This window comes from Phocoena phocoena, chromosome 19, assembly GCF_963924675.1.
Source record: "Phocoena phocoena chromosome 19, mPhoPho1.1, whole genome shotgun sequence".
NCBI lineage: Eukaryota > Metazoa > Chordata > Mammalia > Artiodactyla > Phocoenidae > Phocoena > Phocoena phocoena.
In genome coordinates this window covers 38,633,609-38,654,939 of record NC_089237.1, presented here as the reverse complement: position 1 = coordinate 38,654,939, position 21,331 = coordinate 38,633,609, and the positions used below count along the sequence as shown (strand labels likewise).

The following is a 21,331-nucleotide window of genomic DNA, read 5'->3' as shown; positions in this document are numbered from 1 at the left end:
TGTAAGAGCTGTACGTAAGTTCTGCTGGCTGGTGGGAGGGGAAACCAGGGGGCAACGTAGTATAGGGAAGAGAACATTAGGTTTAGGGTCAGAAGAGCTGGGTTTTCGGAATCTCCGTTCTGTATATATTAGTTGTGGACCTTGATTCCTTTGAGCCTGGGTTGCCTCATCTAAATAAAGGAAGTAATGATCCTTCTGCCCCATGGTCAATGTGAGTGTGGAACTGTACACGTGTGTATGATAGAGCTCTATCTGTCTGAGCTCTAGGGGCAAGTTCACGTTCCTGGATAAAATGGCTGTTAGGCCACTTGTAATTGCTAAGACAAAAGATTTTATTTGAAGTAAAGCTCTCAGATTAAACCCAAACAGGCATCAGCAACCTTTCAAAGGTAGCGTGCCAGCTCTGCTGCCTGTGCCGGTCTGTCCTGCAGATCAGGCGTCTGTGCGCACCTTTCCTGTAACGGCAGCGGGTGTGGTGCAGGAGGCAGTAGGAAGTCCGGTGGCCCCCGAAAGCCCATCCTCACCTTGACTGTGATGGGAGGTGTGGACCGATGTCGCTGCTCACCTGTGCCCTCAGGAATGGGGACGCCGTCAAGCTGTGTCTTAACTCTGACCTTTCCCCCCTTCTCCCTCGTGCCAGATTTTATCATGTGGGCAACCTGCTGCAACTGGTTCTGCCTGGATGGACAGCCTGAGGAGGCCCCACCACCCCAGGGAGCCAGGACGCAGGCCTATTCCAACCCTGGGTACAGCTCCTTCCCTTCCCCCACGGGCTCGGAACCAAACTGCAAGGCCTGCGGGGCCCACTTCGCAAGCATGGCCAGGAAGGTGAGTGTCGATCTCTCGGCCTGCTAGGCCGCTGTAGCCTCAGGCCCTCAGGCAAGTCTGCTGACCCTTCCATGGTGCCTGCCCCTGGCCTTTGCCTGTGCAAAGCTGGCAACCCAGACCTGTCCTTTCACAAAGGTATTAAAACTAACCAAGCAAAAGCAACACATCTTGGCGTAGATTTGGAGCCAGCTAGATCTGAATTCTGATAGCAGCTAGGCAACTTCCTAGCTGTATGGCTTAACCTGTCTTGAGATTCATCTTCTCCGTCTATGAAGTAGGGATATAATAATTGTACCCAAGTCAACATCTCGCAATGTTGTGGGAATAAAATGTGCTAAGCTGCGAAGGGTGCCCGGTGCGATGCTTGGGGTGCAGCAGGCACTTGCTGTTATTTCCTTCATTAGCTGCCATCATAAAAAGCCTGGCTGCAGGTGAACTTGTTCTTTTTATTGAAAACAGTGTCAAGGACATCTCAGGTACGTCAGGACCCTAACAAGATGAAGACTGGAGCTTATTTACTGTTGCCAGTTCATTTGAAATGCATGGTAGCCGTGTTTTCCAGATTAGTGAGCAGGAGGTAAAATCACTGGCTGGGCCATGGTGTACGGGTGAGGGCCATCCCTCTGCCTGTGGTAAGCACGCCTGGGGCCGAAGGTGAGCCCTGACCTGGAGAACTGCTGCATCTGTCTTCTTCTGCAGAATGAGAGGTTTGCAGCCTAGAATGTGACGTTTAAATGATGATAATGAGAAATTTGAGAGGAAAAAATACTTTCTAAACCACCTTCTGTATGCCAGAGACTATTTTAAGCAATTTATAGAGTTTTTGTTTCATTTAATCCTCACAGTAACTCTATGATGTAGGTTTTAGGGTCCCTACACTCCCACTTTACATATGAGAAACTAAGGCTTAAAGTTTAACAGGTAAAAAGGAAACTGTCAAGTTCCTGACAGCATTGGAGACATTAAAATACTCATTCTTTCCCCTCTACTTAAGTAGCGCCCCAAGATCACCTGGTTGTTAAATGGCAGAGCCAGGATTCAAACATAGGTCTTTGACTCTCAAGCTTTCTCCCAGAAGACAGTCAGCATGTCAGAATTTCTGCAGCTCAAAGTGTTGACCAGCCACCCCTTTGTAACTGTAAGACGATGGAGAATTGGCATTTTGCCTTGTAGGTTGTATTTTGCCTATACCTCAGTGCAGTGCGGGGAAGGTGGGCACGTAGCCAAGCTTTGTTGTGGTTTGCTTGGCTACCCCAGTCACTGAGAACTCAACCAGAGAGGCTCCTGCAGGCCAGGAGGCTGTGGCTCGGTGGGCAGGGGTGCCTCTCCTTTTATACGTAGGCTGAAAGGTTCAGTCCATGATGGAGACTGAAGTGGCGAGTAGGAGGAACTCGGGGCCACGTGGCCTCAGTGCTGTCGGTGGTGGAGACGGTGGGGTGGAGTTAGGGTCTGAGATGAGATGGAAGGAGGGCTGTCGGGTCCTGGTCATGTGCCTGGCACTGAGCCTGGCATTTCAGATGCGTTGTCTCACTGAAACCTTACAGCAGCCTATGATGTGTGTACTACTATCATTTGTTCCCATTTTACAGATGAAGAAATTGTTCCCTTTATCTAAGGTAGTAGTTTCAGGGACTCCTCAAGTACATCAAGAGTCTGTTGGACGTCAAAGCTCGTGCTGTTTTCATTGTTACATTGTGAGAAATGCTAGGAACAACCAGCTGAAGTGGCAGAGTAATTGGCAAGAAAGGAATAGGGAAAACCCTCGTTTAAATGAGGCAGCATGGGGAATTCCCTGGCGGTCCAGGCGTCACTTTCACTGCCGAGGCTGTGGGTTCGATCCCTGGTCAGGGAACTAAGATCCCGCAAGCCTTGTGGAGCGGCCCCCCCCAAAAATTAATTAAGAAATAAACAAATAAAGGAAGCAGCATGAATTTGCAATAGGTTTGTTTGAAACCCCCACCCCCTTTTATTTTTAAAGTCAGTTATCCTCTGGAGTGGAAATGGAGAGAAAGCACAGAGAGGACGATGGTGGTGATCCAGGCTCAGGATAAGCATGTCGAGCACATTGGAAACTTGAGAGAACCAGGGGATCTAGCGAGTTCTTGACATTGCTCAGCCTGAAGAGAGAACGTGAATGAACAAAGAAACCGCCCCCAGAGAAAGTAGAATGATGGTTGGGTCAGGGTGGGAAGATGCTTTATTTTCCTTATAGTGGTTATCACCACCCAACATACATGTGTTTGTGGATTGCCTGTCTTCTCAGATGGTACATAGGATAAGGGATTTTGTCAATTTTGTTCACAACTTTTCCCCAGTAGGTAGGCAATAAAATTTTAGAAATAAATGAATGAATGAACGAATGGACTGCTGAGTTGAGAGCAGTTTGAAAAAGAGGAAGTAGACCAGCGAGTTTCTATTTTCATCACTTTATGGCTGACATTTCCACGCTGAAGATTTTCACTGAGGGCCGACTCTGTCCCAGCAGCATGCTAGTAGCTGGAGCTTACAGTTTTGTGGAGAGAATACTAAGACATAGGTCTTTCCCTTAGGGAGCTTACTGTCTGGTCGAGGAGGCCCACATTTACAAAGAACTAATAATAGTCAGTTGCATAAGTTAAGTACTAGGGCATCAGGCATTGTTGGTAAATTGATAATTCTAGCCGGATGAAGGAAAGTTTGTTGATTTGCAAAGCAGTGGCTGAGGTAAAAGCACCACACGTGGAGCAAGTTCAAGGTGGACTTGGGAACTGTGAGTGGCCTGTTTGGCCAGAGTGCAGGGTACCAGGGAAGTTAGGGCAGCAGGGTTGGGATCAGGTGGTAAAGGGCCATGACTGCCATGGTAAGGAGTCTATCGCCACCAGACAACAAGGAAGCATCAGAAGGAGTTTCAACAAAGCAGCAACCTGATTGATCCCATTTCAGGGAGCAGACATGGCTTCGTGAGGAGGGTAATTCGATGGAGCCATAGGAGTAGCACTTAGGAAGCTCTTGCACACCTGGCGGGAAGTTCCCAGAGCCTGGTGTAGGGTGGAGGCCGAGATTGATCGAGGTAGCTTCTATTTAGTGAGCAGCTCTTGGTGCCAGACCTTGTGAAGAAGTGGTTGTTAACCCATTTTACAGATGAAAAATTTGAGACTCAGGTACAACAGGTACTTTAGCTACTAAGATACAAGGGCACACAGCTGTTGAAGACAGATGAAACGGAGGAGGAGGTCAAACTAAAGAAGGCAGAGAATCGGTCTGGGTGCCTAGGAGCCTGACAGTGATTAAAATAAGGATTTGTTTTTTTTATTCAGTGGTTCAGTGGAAAATATATTATTCAGTATCTACTGTGTGTCAGACATTGCGTGGGCTAGGCAGGCAGAGATGAAGAATGTCAGCCCTCCTTAGTAGGGAGCTTGTAGTCTGACAGGAAGATGGGGGCAAATACGCAGCCACACAAGGAGACAAAAAGAAAACTTCTGTAGCAAGAAGAGCTTTTGTGGGGGGAAAGAAAGTTCCAGTCTGGAAGGTAAAAGATGGTTATTGGTAAAATGTTTTCTTGCCACAAAGGGATGGATTAATTTTGTGAATATTAAGGATGTTTTCTCCTATGAGAACTTTGCACTTGTAATTTCATGCTTAAGTGGATCAGCATCTTATCTTAAGGGTTTTGCATTTAACAGCTGCAAGCTTTTAAAATGTCTTTTCTAGAAGTGTTTGAATTGACGTGATTACATGGATCCTACTGTCTCATTTTCCTTTCTTAATCGAGGTCAGTATTTTCCGACTGCTCATTGGGTACAAAGTCCAGAGAGCACTAAGGACTTTGTAGAGAGGACGTAGTAAGAAAGATGGAGCCCTGCCTTCCCAGAGTTTCCAGTCTCAGAGAGAAATGGCAGGCTGGGATTTGCCACAAGCCTCATATCCCATCTGTATTGGTAACACCTACATACGGTCTAGCAGCAGCCCTGCCAATTTTGGAGGGAGTTTGGCGCCCAGCCTCTTGAGCTGACCAGGTTGAGCAGGAGGCTGGGGAGGTGGCCTGGCAGGGAGGTTGTACTTGGGAACGTGCAAGAGATACTCAAATCTCAGAGTAGAAAGGGGGTGGCTCCTAGGTACTGGCCCGCGTCGGAGATGAGGCACGGGGGAAAGGGAAAAGGAGGTGACAGTGTTACCTTTAAGTGCGTTGCACGCCCACCGCACACTGAGGTTTGCTGTGCCTTAGCTCATGTAGTACTTGAGTGGTCCTTCGAGGTAGGCTGAGCTTCCGACTTTACAGGTGAGAATCTGACGCTCTGGGAGGTTATCTGTTTTGCACAAGTTCCCTTAGCTGGGACTTGACCAGCTAGGACTTAATCCTAGTGTGTCACGCCTCAGGCTGCCCCTTTCCTCCCGGTGGGCTGCAGGAGGGGATGCTTATGGGCAGGATGGCTAGGAGGAGGGGCTGGTGGGCTGAGAAAATGGGCCCGCCCTGTGCCAGGGAACGAGGCTGGGGAGAGGGTAGAACAAGGAAGGGTGGATTGGCAAAGGCGGGTGCCCCTGCCAGCCTCCCAATGCTGGTGTTTGTCTGTGTTCCTGGCATTTGTGCAGGCTCGTCGGCTCCCCTAGGTCATCTTTCATGCGACCTCGTGAGTCAGTTTGCACCATTTGCTAGAATTTATACATATGTGTTTCCCTTGCTTGTTCTGCCCACATTTGTTGACAGCTGCTTTTCCCTTCTCCTTTGTTCTCTTCTGCCTCTGCAAACTGAGGTTTTAGCCTCAAGAGAGCGCTGTCTTACTCTTTCCCCTAGGGTGTGTTTCAGATGCCAATGCCGGGACTTGAGAATCCCTGGCGAGCTGGGGGGTACGGAGAAGCTGGGTTGGTTGCTGCCTTTGCATTCTGATCTTGCATCCAATACGCTGCACACCTTTGAAGAAGAGAGGTGTTTAGATCTGGCTGATTGAGCAACTCGGGGCTTTTTAATTGTGTCAAGCTAGGTCTTATCAAACTGCATTGACTTAAATAATGTTCCACGTCAGGACCTACAGCTTTATTACACGGAAGCCTCGTCATTTCACTCTGTCATCCTAAGCACATCTCATTGCCCAACAGAAAAGCTTTAGATATGACTGAACCCCCAATACCCCAAAACATTCAGTTTCTACCTGAGTGGCTACTGGTCCCAGAACCCTTATGAAGCGAGTGCAGCCATGCGTCCTTTCCAGTCAGTCACTGCACATTTTATTGTCTGGTTATAACTGTGTAGAGAGTAAGGGAGCTTGATGTGTGTCCTTTCCCAGCTTCTAAGTATCACTGGTCAAAACAATGGTAAGCATTATGCTTGTTTTCCTTTACTGCACGAATGACACTTAGAGAAAACGAACTATAACGACATCAGCTATGCAGACTTTTACTTCAGTGCCACACAAGAGTATCTGTGATTTCGACTCTGGGAATCTCAGTCTCCTGGGCATTCTTGTTAGCTTGAATATCTTTCTATACTTAGAAAAGAGGGAGCGGAAATCTTTAGGTTAATACTTAAGTCACCACAGGATGAAAAGTTTTTAATTTCTCTAAAGGATGAGTGAGGGCGCCCTCCGGGACCAGCCCCGTGGGCCCAGGGATTACCCGCCTGGTGGCATGTGGCCTGCTGGTGGCTGGAACAGGCCTCAGTCAGATGTCACCGTGCTCGGTCAGCCTGCGGGGCGAGAGGCCGAGGATTTGCTTCCTGTGAGCTGAGCAAGCCTTCATGAGTTGTGTTGTCTGCGATCCTGGGAGGAGCTGCTGCCAGGCGGTACCAGCGTGCCTGCCAGGCGCTCTCGTCGCCCGTCTGAGACACCCTGTACTTTCACAGATGAGAGCTCCCTAATCACGTCCAGAGGGCCTCCTGGAGCTGACTAAATATTTGTCCTGGGTAGGCTCTCAGGCACCACTGAGTTCCCAGCACTCTGAGTGGGCCTTCCTGGGGTGGGGGTGGGCCTGGGCCTCAGCCTCTGCAGACGGGGCACGGGGTTGGCAGTTGGGAGATGGAGAGCCAGGCCCTTGACTCAGCCCAGCTGTAGGCTCGCCTGGGGCTGAGTTAGGCAATGTGAGCATGACTGTGGGCACCAAACTCAGACCTCGAGTGAGAATCCCAGCTCTACTCTTTACTGCCTGCCCTTTAGGATGGGATTTAATCTCTCTAGGCCTCAGATGCTTGGTCTGTAAAACAGGGAGGTACGCAGATACCTACTTTGCGGGGTTGCTTTGAGAATTAAATGACAAGCCAAATTTAGCTCTAGCACATAGTGGCCCCTCGATAATTTAATGAATAACATTAATAGTAACAACAGTCACCACCATAACCTTTATGCACTTGCTTTCTTATCGCAGCAATAAAGTAGAAAGAATCATAGTTCAGGATTTGAATCTTGACTCTTACCATTGGCTTGTATTTCCTAGCAAGAATAATTAAAACACTGAACACTTATTGAAGACTCATGTGTCAGGTATACTAAATGCATTATCTCTTAACTTTACAACAATCATATGAGGCAGTTGCTGTTATCGCCTTGCTTTACAGATGAGGAAACTGAGGCCCAGAGTGGCTAAGTTAGACCCCCAAGGTGACGCCACAAGAAATGGAGGAGAGAGACAATGAAAATGCGGGGTTTTTTTAATCCTGAAGCTGGTAGTCTTAATTAATAGCCTCCATTTCTCTACCAGTAAAATGAATAAAGTAAGCCTCCGACGGAACACTCCACGTAGTGTCCTGTATGTGGATACATGATGCCTACAGGGGCTGTGCCACCTCCACGTGGCTCTTACCCTGAAATCTGCAAGGTGGCCTGCACGCACAGGGAGAGGAGGAGCTCAGTAAAAGTAAGAGTGATGGGGGAGTCTCGCCCAGCTCCCATCGCACTGTCTTGTTCTCACTGTCTGACGTGGTTTCCTCTGCCTCTTGCTCTAAGCAGCAGACCTGCTTGGACTGTAAGAAGAATTTCTGCGTGGCCTGTTCGAGCCAAGTGGGGAGCGGGCCCCGCCTCTGCCTTCTCTGCCAGCGTTTCCGAGCCACGGCCTTTCAGCGGGAGGAGCTCATGAAGATGAAGGTGAAGGACCTGAGGGACTATCTCAGCCTCCATGACATCTCTACCGACATGTGCCGGGAGAAAGAGGAGCTGGTGTTCTTGGTGCTTGGCCAGCAGCCTGTAATCTCCCAGGAGGGCAGGACTCATGCCCCCAGCCTGTCCCCGGACTCCCCCGAGCAGCAGGCCTTCCTGACCCAGCCTCACACCAGCACAGTACCTCCTACCTCACCCGGCCTCCCTTCTTCACCCCCAGCCCAGGCTCGGGACCGGCAGCAGGTACGGGCCCGTTTGTAGCCACACCATCTCTGCCAGTTGGAGGGCTCGTTTTCCTCTCCCACCTGCACCGTGGGAGTGGGGCAAGGTTAAGTGTCCGGATTATGTGACGCCTTTCTGCTTACTGATGAGGGATGATGTTTTCTGGGCATCCAACTCACATTTTGGCTTTTTTCAGGGATATTGATGCACGATACTGGGTGTTTGTGTTTTTTGTTTGTTTGTTTTAATTTTTTATTTTATTCATTTTTTTTTTTGGCTGCGTTGGGTCTTCGTTGCTGCGTGCGGGCTTTCTCTAGTTGAGGCGAGCGGGGGCTACTTACTCTTCACCGCAGTGCGCGGGCCTCTCACTGCAGTGGCCTCTCCCGTCACGGAGCACAGGCTCCAGGCACGTGGGCCTCAGTAGTTGTGGCGTGTGGGCTCAGCAGCTGTGGCTTGCGGGCTCTAGAGAGTGCAGGCTCAGTGGCCATGGCTCACGGGCCCAGCTGCTCCGTGGCATGTGGGATCCTCCCGGACCAGTGCTCGAACCTGTGTGCCCTGCACTGGCAGGTGGACTCTCAACCACTGTGCCACCAGGGAAGGCCTTTTGTTTGTTTTTAATATGTACATATCCCAGTTAGAGAGTTTTTAAAAATTCATTTTTCCAGGAATATTTTGAGAAAACTCACTGGTAGTCTTTGTGTTTAGTTCTGTTCAAATTGCCCTCCTACTTACTCACCTTTGTTGTGGTCTTCCTTGGCCGGATGGGGAACTCCATTCCTCAGTGACCATCACAAGGCACAAAGGAAGAAAAGCAACATGTAGAGGGAAGGGAGAGTGGGGAAACACTATGACTAGGACAAGGGCGCTGCTCCTCTTGCCAGCCTCTGTCTGGGTGGGGCAGTGGTTGGTGGGCTGTTGAACAGTAAGCAGCCTTACCAGCATCCTAGTGGGGCCTGGGAATGGTAAGCTCAGAGCAGCACATCGACTGAAACATGAACCAGGCATGAAAAGTACAGAAATGAGTAACACATTGCTTCTGTGCTGAGAAAGCCCCTCTAAGGGGGAAGGTAGATGCAGAAACCAACTATTGGATTAGAGTGATGCGGGCGGACCTCACCTCACTGTTGTGTAAGGCATGGTGGCATCCCGTAGACATACGTAGGTGCCTTAGTGAGCCTTTTACTTACGTGGCTTGGGCAATAGTGGGAGGATTAGGACCTAAGAAATCCGTTTTCCACATCCAGTTTGTCACGGACTCTTGGGTCAGTTTGGGTGAGGTTTGAGCCTATAACAATGAAATGGGGTTAGTAATCCAGACCACTTTTGCTCTTGCCAGGATGTTGGGAGGACAGACTAGCGTGATCTCACGTCTAAAGGGCTTTGAGCCGCCTAGAGCAGGCACGTGCCAGTGTTGTCAGTTCCCACACAGGATGTGGATGGCTGCTACCTCTTGTTTATGATCACCTCCTTTGCCAGGATGGGGCCCCCTGATTCAGCTCTGACGAGCACTGAGGCATAAAGGCCACTGTGATAGCATGCTTTACCTTCAGGAAACTCAGCAGCTCCCTTGTTGGCTTGAGCCTGCTTTCTCCCCAGCACGCTCTGGAGTTTAACTCTTCCCTCAGCTCTGGCTCTGTCTGCTGGACATGTTTGGGCTCCTGCTTTGACTTCCTCCCTTTGCTTGACTAAGTGCTTTTGCTGTGTTTATGGGGAGCCAGGAGAGTGCCCTGAGGGATTTTTTTTTTCCCTCAAGAACCATCAGGTGGCTTTTCCAATGAAAGGAGTCGGTTTTAAGCTTCCTTTCATTAATCAGAAGTTTCCAGACTGCACCCACAGGAGACACTGTGTACCGGATCTCATTGGGTACTTCTCTGATGTTTTCAGAGGGCCTTCAGGTCAGCTCACAGCCCCTGTTCTGGTGAGGTCTGCATTTTGTCAGCCAGAAAAAACAGGGGAAGCAGAGTAACTTGTGCGTGGCTGCCAGACGATTCTACAGCGAACTGCACCCAGGATGCAAATCTGCTTATACCATTCACCCTACCAGGGCCCTTTCCTGTACCATTAATGTCCTGGCAGTAGTTGCTGGTGAAGGAAGTGTGTGGAATAAGCACGACTGTGCACACATATTCATTGTAGATTTTGGTTTAGCCAGTGGGCAAACCGAAAAGACAGGAGCATACTTTGCAGCATGAGATCTAGTTTCTCTTTCCTGGAAAAGAAAGGACATACAAGAAGCTGTCTACTTAGCATGAGGTTAGGCTCTGAAAGACTTTTTGTAACTCCAAGGTGACACCAGGAGGCCAGTGTGTACTACACCGATGTAAATCTAAGAGAAAACTAGACGTTGTTTTGGATGCATCTCCGTACATGTGTACTATATGTGGGGGTGTATCGTCCCTTGGCATTTTTGGTGGTGATGGTTATTTCTACTCTTCATTGCCACTGTAGTTGCTTGCCTGTTCTTTTTTTTTTGCAGTATGCGGGCCTCTCACTGTCGTGGCCTTTCCCGTTGTGGAGCACAGGCTCCGGACGCGCAGGCCCAGTGGCCATGGTCCACGGGCCCAGCCGCTCTGTGGCATGTGGGATCTTCTCGGACCGGGGCACGAACCCGTGTCCCCTGCATCGGCAGGCGGACTCTCAACCACTGCGCCACCAGGGAAGCCCGCTTGCCTGTTATTAATTAGCTCCGTATTATGCATCCTAATCTGAGATGAGCGGCTAGAGGCAGTGAGTGACTGGTTTCCTTTACTGAGACCAGTGGAAAAGGCCTGTGAGCTCACACACCTCTTTGCTCTGGCCTCACACTAGGGCCTTTGCCTGTTGGGAGCAGTGGGTGAAGAGGATCTAGTTCAGGGATTTGTGGCTTCAGTGGTGATGGGATTAGGAGGCTCACAGTTCTGACTGCTCTGTGGCAAAACCTGAAGGAGTATCTAGGAGGAACCTTTTGAGAAGTTAGAATTCTAAGCAGAATGAAACTTCTTAAGCACAGGTGTTTGTCTTAAGTAGTCTCAGGCTAATAATAATTTTTGACCAGGTTTCAAGACAGCTCTCAGTAATAGTGTGCCCTGCTGGTTGGAGCATATTTCTAGAATGTGAGAGCAGCAACTAGCCAGAAGAGAGGGATAAGGTGGTGAGGGTCTGGAAACTTTGTCTCATCCAGGCCAGATGAGGAAGTGGGGGAGATTTTGTGTGGAGGAAGGGAAGCTGTGATATGAACAGCTGGGAAGAAAATAGTTGGCATTGGTCTGGGGGCAGAACCAGGGACAGTGGGCAGGAGTTGTCGGGAGGGTAGTTTGGGGTCAGTATCAGGAAAAAACTTGACAGTGGTCCCTCACAGGAATGGACGTGTTATCTTCCTTTCACTCGGAGTGTTCAAACTGAGACTAAATTGACGGTGAGTGGCGGTTAATGCCGTCCTGGTGGTGGGCAGCATTAATGCATCTTGTTCTAGAGTTGAAATCTATTTCTATTGCTTCCCTGCCTGACAAAGTCAGTGTTAAAGAGCAGGCTTTTGTAGTGCTGTTATGCGAGACTCCAGATTTCCGGGGGAGATGGGAATGCGTTTTGGATATGGTGTGAGCTGGCAAGAGGCCCATGCTATCCCTGGGACATCTCTGTGGATGTGATGGCACCTTTTTCTTCCCACAGGCCAATGGCCATGTGTCTCAGGACCAAGAGGAACCCGCCTACCTGGAGAGCACAGCCAGAGCACCTGCTGAGGATGAGACGCAGGTGGGGCACCCCTGCTTGGGTCTGTGCCTTTGCCTTTGCCCTTTCACTGGCGTTCTTAGGATGTTATTAGGAACCTCTTGGCAGACTCAAAGTGGAGAGAGGAGAATCAGTGTGTGATGACAGTCCTTCTGAAATTCTGTTTTCAGGGGTGGAGTTTAGTGTTAGCATTCCAGATTAACCTTTGTGGCTATCAGTGTGTTCGTGTGGAGTTGTGAGTCACAGTGGAGACTGGGGAGCCACATGGCCCATTAGTTTCCAGTCTCTTGACTTTCTAAGAGCTGCCAGAGGGCAGGCTCCCGGTGCCGCTGTGCAAATCTTGTTCTTTTCTTCTGCTTCTAGCACACAGTAGCCATCGTTAGGGGAAGGAAGTCAGATAATCAGGAGGAAAGATGGGAGGGAGTTCAGGCCTCAGCCGTGGCGGGCCCAGTGCACAGGGGGGCACAGCCATGGGGCCGTGGAGCTGTTGTCACGGGTGCGTAGAGAGGATGCTTGACCGGGAGGTGGGCTCCTTCGTGGGAAAGCAGAACTGTCTCTGGGGGAGAAGGACCAACACCGTTCTCGGTAGCTTCTGCTGCTGCGTTTAGTCGTCACAGCAACCCTGTGGGGCAGGTCTGCTGCCTCTTCTTCATGGAGGGGCAGTTGGGCTCCGAGAGGTGAGCCACTTGCCTGATACTACTCAGTACTAATCAGCGGAGGAATCAGGATTCAAAGCCAGGGCCACCTGCCTCACACTGCAGCTCCTCCTACCGGGTCATGCTGCTGGGCGGGTCGGGCCGGCTGCGCCTGAGCACAGGGCTCGGGTTGGGAAGAGACCGCGGTCTCTTGCGATGCAGGGCGCCATGCCAGCTACTACTCCTGTTCCTACTCCTCTTGAGGCCAGTCACCAAAAGCACGGGGTGATGAGTGCTCTGGGGTCCTGGGAGGGAGAGCCTGGGTCGGGGGAGCTGAGCCCACCGATCTCATCTTTGCCTTTGCAGTCTGTTGACTCAGAGGACAGCTTCGTCCCAGGCCGGAGGGCCTCTCTGTCTGACCTGACCGACCTGGAGGACATTGAAGGTCTAACTGTGCGGCAGCTCAAAGAGATCCTGGCTCGCAACTTCGTCAACTACAAGGGCTGCTGTGAGAAGTGGGAGCTGATGGAGAGGGTGACGCGGCTGTACAAGGATCAGAAGGGGCTACAGCACCTGGGTGAGGGGCTGCCTGGGTGACAGCTGCACGGAGTTCCAGAGTGTTTGCTGTCTCGCTTGAGAGTCGACATTGACCTGACTAAATTTCCCTGCTTTTAGCCCAGGAAGGAGTCACCTTACACATCTGCAGCCTCTAATAATAGCTGTCCTTTGGAGTTGAGGGCTGGGATTGGGTTAGGCATCATGTACATGTATTTACTCCTCAGGGCAGCCTGTGAAATAGGCGTTATTAGTGTCTTCCTTTTATTGTAGAGCCCAGATTTGAACTGAGGATTTCCTGGTCCAAGTCCATGGCCTTTCCCCACACACGTCACCCTTGCCATACTGACTACTGCCTTTACCAGTACTCCTTCTTTGCACACACGGTACAAGAACACTGTGTCCTGCCTGCACTTGGGCTGTTCATTTCCCAAAGCATGGTATCATTTTCGGCGATGCCCAGTAAAATATCAAGGTCTGTGCTCAGATGAGTTTGGAAAAAAAAAAGAAACTTTATGTCCCTGCTGCTGATTCATGGTGGATGAATAATGGAACAGTAAAGGCAGAGAAGTCCTGCAGAAGAGAGAGGAGTTGAGCCGTGTGGAGCTCTGCATTTCCTGAAGTGACTTCACCCAGAACCTACCCCTGCCCCCTGCCCCCCAACAACCCCTCCCCCGCTGATGTGGTCCTGCAGGTCGTTTTGACTCCTTGCCTACTAACAGTGGTTGAAGTCAGATTTGGGGCTCTCCTGTCCCAGAAGCTCAGGTTCGTCAGAGTTAGGGGACATCTGACTGGTCACCTGATCACAGACTCTCCCCTTTGGGATCGTCCCCAGAACCTCCCTAGAGTGGGGAGGACCTGGGACTAGGAGACGGCTCCGCCGGGGGGCTGCATCCCTACTCCCTGGCTGACGGGAGCAGACTGTTTCTCCTTTCTTGACTTAGTGCTGGCTTCAGAAGCATCAGAAAAGGACATTGTGCTTACGCAGTATCCTTCCTGCTTGTCAGTTTTGTTCATGGCAAAGCAGTGGCATCTCTCTAAGACTAGACCAGACACCCCGGCAGGAGCTGTGTGTGAGTCCTCCGCACGTAGGGGGAGTGAGGAGGGTGGGTGTTCTGTCTGGGCTCTTGGCCGGCCTGGTTCCCAGCAGGCGAGCAGTCAGAGTTTGGAAGTGAAGGCAGGGTGGCTGGAGACTTTCCTCGTGCCGTCCCATATTCAGACGCCTTCTTTCTCTTTCCTTTCCAGTGTGTGGTGCTGAAGACCAAAACGGTATGTAGTTGTTCCTGTTTGGGAACAGACTTAGGCTCTTAGCTCTTCTGTCCTTCCCCTCCTTCAGCCGTGATTCCTGTTATCAGTCTAAGAATTCATGTCAGCGTCCAGAGAGGGTGTGGGGGAATTCACTGGGAACCAAGGCTTTTCAGCATCTCTGGAAATTCTCATCCCTGTCCCCGTGAAGGGACAAGAGTGGCAGGACACCTAGGGGCAGCCTGATCTGCATGCCTCTGGGTTGTCGGAGCTCAGAAGCCAGCACTTGTAAAATATTCAGCAAAGCAAGTGGTGGCATGTGGCACATCCGGTGCATTTCCCACACTCCTGGGGCTAAGGCACTCCCTCCCCTATAGTTTTCACTCCATTTTGGTCTGAGTGGGAAGGGTTTCTGTGTACACCTTCAGGGAAATCACTTGGAATGTTTATCAGCTTCTGGTACCAACTAAAAAGAAAGGGTGGTAGGAACTTCCCTGGTGGTCCAGTGGTTAGGACTCTGAGCTTCCACTGCAGGGGGTGCGGGTTCGATCCCGGGTCGGGAACGAAGATCCCACATGCCTCGCGGTGTGGCCAAAAAAAAGGGTGGTGACCTGACAGCCTTGTTTGTACAGGGCTGGGTAGTGGTTAGAACTGCTCTGGGGATAGATCGGCGCTCAGCTGCCACAAACTCACCCGTGTGTTAAAGACCACCACTGGGCCTTTGGGCACCTCCAGAACACACTGCAGGAATCTTGACTGCAGATCCAAATCATTCTAAAACATGCTAGACCTTTTTGAAAGCCTAAAGGCTACATGGCTGTTTTACTAAATAACAAATTTGGAGAGTCTTCTGAAAAAGTTTTAAAGTGCTTTGCAGGTCCCTACACTACTCTGAGAACATCCTTTCTTGGGGAAGAGCTCACAATCATATAGCTCAGAATGGGGCACAGTCTTCTGGCTGATAAATTCTCAAGAGTTGAACTCCCCCAAATCATTTGGAGTTCTAGACCCACTCCCTCATCTGATAGCAAGATCTGGCCAATCCACTTGGTGTCTTTCTTTTTCTGATTCCCTGGAAGAATGCTGGCAACTGAGTTGATGAATTTGTTAATCCTGATAGAAATAATCAGTAATGAAATTCTATAAATTACTCCAGCTCATCTTAGGTATTTATATAGTTCAGTTGTTTCCAAACCTTCCCTGTTAGGGCCAACAGCTCCTCAAAGGGGTAAATAGATTTCACTACCTCTTACAGCCAGCCTTCCTCAAGTGTTTCTTGACTTTTTGAATAGTCCAGGGAACAGGAAAAGAAAGTGCAGAGGCAATGGAGTGTGAGAGAATTCCCTGTGGAACCGTAGAGGTGGCTGGTATGGGGCCAGTTGCCTGTTTATAGCTACCTGGTTCAGGCTACCATTTAAAACATGCTGGGGATGGTTGGCTTTGGGGAACTGAAGGTTTTTCTGTTCCTGCAGCTAACCTAGGATGCTGGTCATGCCCACTGTATCTTACCACTTGCACAAGCCAGTTAGCCTTGTCGAGAACTGTGCACTGAGCAGTTAATACTCTCTTGGCAGTCCCTGCCCTCAGGCCCCTTGCCCAGAAGTCCGCCTGCCTGGATTTGAACCTTTGGGCAAGCCACTTAACCCTTTGGTCTCAGTTGCCTCATCTATAAAATGAGTAACAAGAGTACCTGCTTCATAGTTTTTGTGAGGATCCAATGAGTTAAAACATGCAAAGCATTTAGGACCCTGCTAGCACCTGTAAGCTTGCAATAAATGTGGGCTGTTATCACTCCCTTGGGAGATGTTCATTTGTCAGACATTTAGAGAGCACCTACCATGTGACTGGTTGCAGGGATTCAAAGATGAAAATCAGACCTCAGAGCACATAGCAGATGCTTAGTACATTATTATAGAAATTGATTGCATTTGTTGAATTTAGGGGCCCATAGTGTAGTAGGGAGACAAGTAGGCAAACTGAAAAATTCTCATGCAGTGTGATGAGCAGTCATGAGAGTATGATAAAGCTGTGTGTGGGGAGCAGAGAAGAGGGATCCATAATCTCTGCCGGGTTCTTGCACCACGACGTCTCCTCAGAGGAAGCCTGGGGGTCGTCTGTGGCATGGCCCAGGGGCTCCTGTGATCCTTGGCTTTATTAAACTGGGGATGTGCTTACATATAAGCCTCATGATCCTTAGTGAGCCGTTCATTACAGCTCCATTGATATCTAAACTTTTCTGAACCAGTTTTATCTTTTCACCATGTTCTACCTCAGAGAATATTGAGTCCCTAAGTGCCACTCACTGGCTGTATTACAGCCTCAGTTGTCTGAAAATTATTTCTTTTAAGCTTTGAGGACTTTGCCTTATTTAGTTCTCATGTTCTGGGGACGTCTTTGATCTACAAGTACTTGACTCTTCAAATCTATAGCCTGACCTATAGAGGTGCAGATTAAACAAAGAAGTGAAATTAACTACTGGGGAAGTGTTTTCTTGGAGTTCAGTTTGAGTGAAGTATGTGGATTTGGGGGGGCTGTTCCCAGTGTGCCTGTTCTCCCCCTGTCCCCCAACCCCATACACTTAGACAGTCTTCTTACTTTCCTCTCTACCCCCTTTCTGCTGTGTGTGTCCAGGGGGAGCAGTGCCATCCAGCCTGGAGGAGAACCTGTGTCGGATCTGCATGGACTCGCCCATCGACTGTGTTCTGCTGGAGTGCGGCCACATGGTCACCTGTACCAAGTGCGGCAAGCGCATGAACGAGTGTCCCATCTGCCGGCAGTACGTGATCCGAGCCGTGCACGTCTTCCGATCCTGAGGGCTTGTACCAGCTTCTTCAGTGCCTTACAGGGACATAGCTCGAGGTGTCTGGGCCCACAGTTGGCCAGCTTGCAGGGGGGCAGCCTAACAAGAAAATCTGCAGTGTTCCCAAGACCAGGGCAAGCAAGATGCTCTGTCACCTCTGGGCATGCAGAGATCGCACAGGCAAGTCCCTGTTTCAGCGATCTTGGGGTGATGATGGTAACTGATGAAGAGAGGACTTTCTGGAATTTGCACTGTATCTTCCTCCCTTCCTCTGAGAACCTGAACAGTTTCACCCTTCCTCCTGTAGCCCACCCATCCCCCTGAGCTGTGTGTCTCTGTTCCACCCATCGGAAGTCCTGGTAGAAATGGCTCTCTTCTTCCCCAGCACATCTGGATTCATTTCTGGTCCCTCTGGCTTTCTGTGCTTTAACCGACCTTTGCTAAAGTCTCTTGCTACATTACCTAAAATCCATGTGTTTCTTCAGACCAAAAAGACGTTAGCTTCCCAGACCAATAGTGATCCTCCTTAGGACAGAATTTGGCCCAGTAAACTCATTTCTGGCGAGAAATGAAACACAAATGCTATGGAAAAAAATTGAAGTCATTAAGAGTTGCTTCCTTAAGTGCTGGGATTGGAAGCTATCAGTCTCTTGACCTGACCTTGGCAGTCAACAAAGCATCTGGCTTTCAAACTGCTGGGAAATTCCAGTCTCTGTGCGCGAGATGGTGCGTGGATCATCTCTGCTGCTCTCTTGGGGCCTGACTTTGTGCCATCCTTAATTTTAGTTTATGAGAAAAGGGAAAGCATTGGGTGGAAGCAGTGGCTTTCGGCTTGGCTTTGCCTTGTCCAACAGCCAGCCTTAAACCACTTTCCCCTGAGCATGAGGTCCCTCTTTCCCATGGCGGTTTTAAACATGGTCTCACTGAAGGCAGAGAGAGAGCCTCATGCTTCTCTAGCCAGACTTCTCATGAAGCTCCCAGAGACTGAGCATGTAAGACAGAGCACCTAAGAGGTATCAGAAGGTACTGAACGAGGCTGGATTCAGCCCTTGAGCAGACAGCTGGAAGTCTTAGTTCCCCAGGTTGGTGGGGACTCCCTACTACCATTTCCTTTCTCAGCCTGCTGATTTAGGGGCAGGTCAGGAAGAAGCATTCTCTAGGCCCTTTAGGAAGAGCCGTGCAACGAACAGGTGATGTTCTCGAGCCCTCTTAGTGTCTTTTCACCACTGGAAGAGCTTAAGTTTGCCGGAGAAGCTTAACCAAGCACAAACGTATGTACCGTGTACTATCAGAAGAGCGGTGTGTGCTGCCGTCACTACTGGGCGAGCTATGCAAACCCTTGAACACCCGAAGGCCTTGGCAGTCCCCCCACCCCCACCCCCACCCCATGCAGCCAAGATCTCTCAGACTGGAAGAACCAGTCATGACTTTGAAAGCAGTGGGAAACCTCTAAGAGGACCTGTTTATTGGTACAGACATGTTTAATGCTTTCTGTCAACCACTAATCTCTTTTGGGGGAGTGAAATAATTTTAAAGTGGTTGTGACCTGAACACTGGACCACTTACCTTGACGTTATACCAAGTCCTGGGTGATTTGATTCTGAGCTACAGCCTTTGTAGGAACTGGGGGAGTCAAGAAATTTCCCTATAAAGACATCGTCTTTCACCTTTCTGCTGGACAGTAAATACTACAGTTTACAGTGCCTACCAGTTTAACAAAGGATTCAGCTACTCCTCAATTCCACTGTGAAACAGGTCTACATGTATGCAGCTCAGTTACAACCTAGCAATAACTTCAGGGCAGAAGCTGGCTGTCTCCCTACTTAAAACTTGCTTTCTCTGCTGAGGCCTTACCACTCCCTACCTCCCAACTTCCCTCTTAGACATGAGTTAATAATATCCTGATGGTTGGTCTGTAACCTCAGTAAGAATTAGAACTGATGTCATTTACTCATTTTGGAGAAAGAACTTGCCTTCAAGTCTTCTAACCTCTTTTGGTGGTTTCCATTTAGGAAAAAAAGGTGGCAAACACCTCCCCCCACTTTTTTTTGTATCTTCTTTATTCCTACACCAAGTAAAAGTTGGGAATTCTAAGATCCCAGTTCAGTTACTATCTAACCTAGGTAGAAAACTTGACTTTTATCCTTGAATATTCTCTCCTGCTCCTCATAGGTCCTTGGTCTTAATTATCATGGAAACATCTAATTCTTCCATTATTCCATGGCTTTTGCTGTGACTGTTCTGAGGTTTCAGTTGAGACTTGTTTTAAAAGACATGGACAGCTGACTGGTTCATAATACATTGGAATAGCTGGATCCAAACTAGTAAGAATAAGCTGTACAGGAATTAGTGCTCAATATAAAATGTATAAATTTGTTGAAATCTTTTGGATGTGAATGTGTTATTTCAAGTGGCTTATGTTAAGATTTTCTCAGACTTACTTGGGTGTTAAGAGCAAACCCAAATGTGTATTTTTTGTTACGGAGCTCTGCTTTATAACTTTGTAATAAAGTTTCAATATAGATGCCTGTCTGATCTGGTGTGAGGATACCAGAGGTCTGACAGTTAAGACTGACATGAGCTGACAAACCACAGGCTAATCCCAGGCACACAGGCATGCTCTTGAGAGACTGCATTATTTTTGGAGATGCTTGGGCCATGTGGCCTTGGTCATGGAAGAGCCTAGAAGAGGATGGGACCTGGGTAGGAAAAAGGACCAATCCTAAGTCCAAATAGGAAAAAGCAAGTGAGTTCAGGCATGGGACACCGATTTGGTAGAGGCAAACCTTAAAGATGTGGGTAGAAAGGAATCTAAGGACAGCCAGGGTGCCTAGTTAAGTCTTCAGGTGACCCTGGGAGATGGACAGTAGCTTGTGGATACAGCTGTGGTGGCTGGAGTGTGGCTCAGAGGTTGGCCCAGCATCGAGGGCAGAGTGCCCTGTCTGTGCAGGTCTGTACGCCTGCCTGACCAGGTGTCCAGGGAAGGGGACCCCTGAGTAGGCCGCCTTTGGGAGAGCTGGATTAGTGCAGATCTGCCCTGTGGCTGAGGAAAGAAGAAATCTTGCCAAAAGGGCATAAAGCCTCGAGGCTGAGCCGTAGCACTTTGTCCTCATTGTTCTGGGCAGCTGACCTGTTCAGCACCCTGGATGACCTCTTGTCTGTTGCCAACCAGCAGCAAGTAAACAAAGGCTCAGAGGAGGGCAGGCCTCCAGCACTCTGCTGGGGAGGTCTATGATGTTGTTTACGGTCTGTGGAAATACATGGATACAAAATCAAATCTAACCTCAGCAGCAAAGAAAAATTGTGTCGGAAAGACTGGAAGGAAATAAACACCTTGTACAGTGAACCGAAGACAACACACCCAGCGAGGCAGGGAGGGGCTGAGGGGCTGAGCGAGCTCATGACTGAGACTCCCCACTCTGCTGTGCAGCACACCCTGAGTGAGAGACCAGCCAGGCAAAAGGGCAGTGTCTGTGTCCCTTGGCAAAATCCTGAGGGGAGAGCCCTGTTCTGCTGCTCTGTCCAGTTGCTTGGCCTGAGGAGGCTGGAGACGGGATGAAAATTTATGTAGGTCAGTGCTCAGAGGAGCAGCTTTTGTTTCCACAGAGGACAGAATAAAGTGTCATCTTCTCAACAGTGAAGCCAGACTGAATGGTGCCTATTCAGAAACACCAAACGTCCTGGCCTAGAGTCAGGGCACCACCCCCTCCTGCCCTTCCTCCCGACACATTTTCAGCAGCAGCTGGAAATCCCAGTCGATCAGGTTGGAGTTGGCCTCCCAGCAGAGTGTGACCTCAGCTGAGCACACTGGAGGAGGGCCGGGGCAAGGCGGTGGCCCAGACTCAGACTCATGCTCGGGTATGCTCCAGAGACTGAGTCACATTAACCTCACTCACAGGGGCTGGACAAAGAAGCCTGCCAATCTGTTGATAAGAAAAAACAGAATGGACCCTCAGAAGTCAGCAGAACTAGTTGGAAGTCAGTTTAAAACCAGATGGTGACGTGATGAGCCTGCACTCAGACCAGAGTGGGCTGTACCGCACAGGTGCGAGGCTGTGGAGGTGGTCTGACAGGGTTCTGAAGTCAGAGGCCAGGCCCCAGTCGCCTGGGCAGGGTCTGGACATGCACACCAGTGCTGATCTTCCCAACTCTAGATCACTACGTGCCAGGCTCTGTGCTAAGTGCTTTACCTAAGGCCTCCTGAGGTCACTTACTCTTCACAGCAACCCTGTGATTTAGGTGCAGTTCCTGTCCCCGTTCCTGGAGGGCTAGGG

The 21,331-nt window shown here is 49.7% G+C and overlaps 1 protein-coding gene across 1 annotated transcript; it reads left to right on the top strand.

The window, feature by feature from the left end:
* Positions 1 to 648: 648 nt before the first annotated feature.
* On the top strand, positions 649 to 17,070 carry RFFL (ring finger and FYVE like domain containing E3 ubiquitin protein ligase). Its single transcript, XM_065897572.1, has 6 exons — positions 649 to 828; positions 7,746 to 8,135; positions 11,763 to 11,846; positions 12,824 to 13,034; positions 14,258 to 14,281; positions 16,889 to 17,070. Exons 1-6 carry the CDS (start codon positions 649 to 651, stop codon positions 17,068 to 17,070), a joined length of 1,071 nt encoding a protein of 356 aa, XP_065753644.1.
* Positions 17,071 to 21,331: the final 4,261 nt, after the last annotated feature.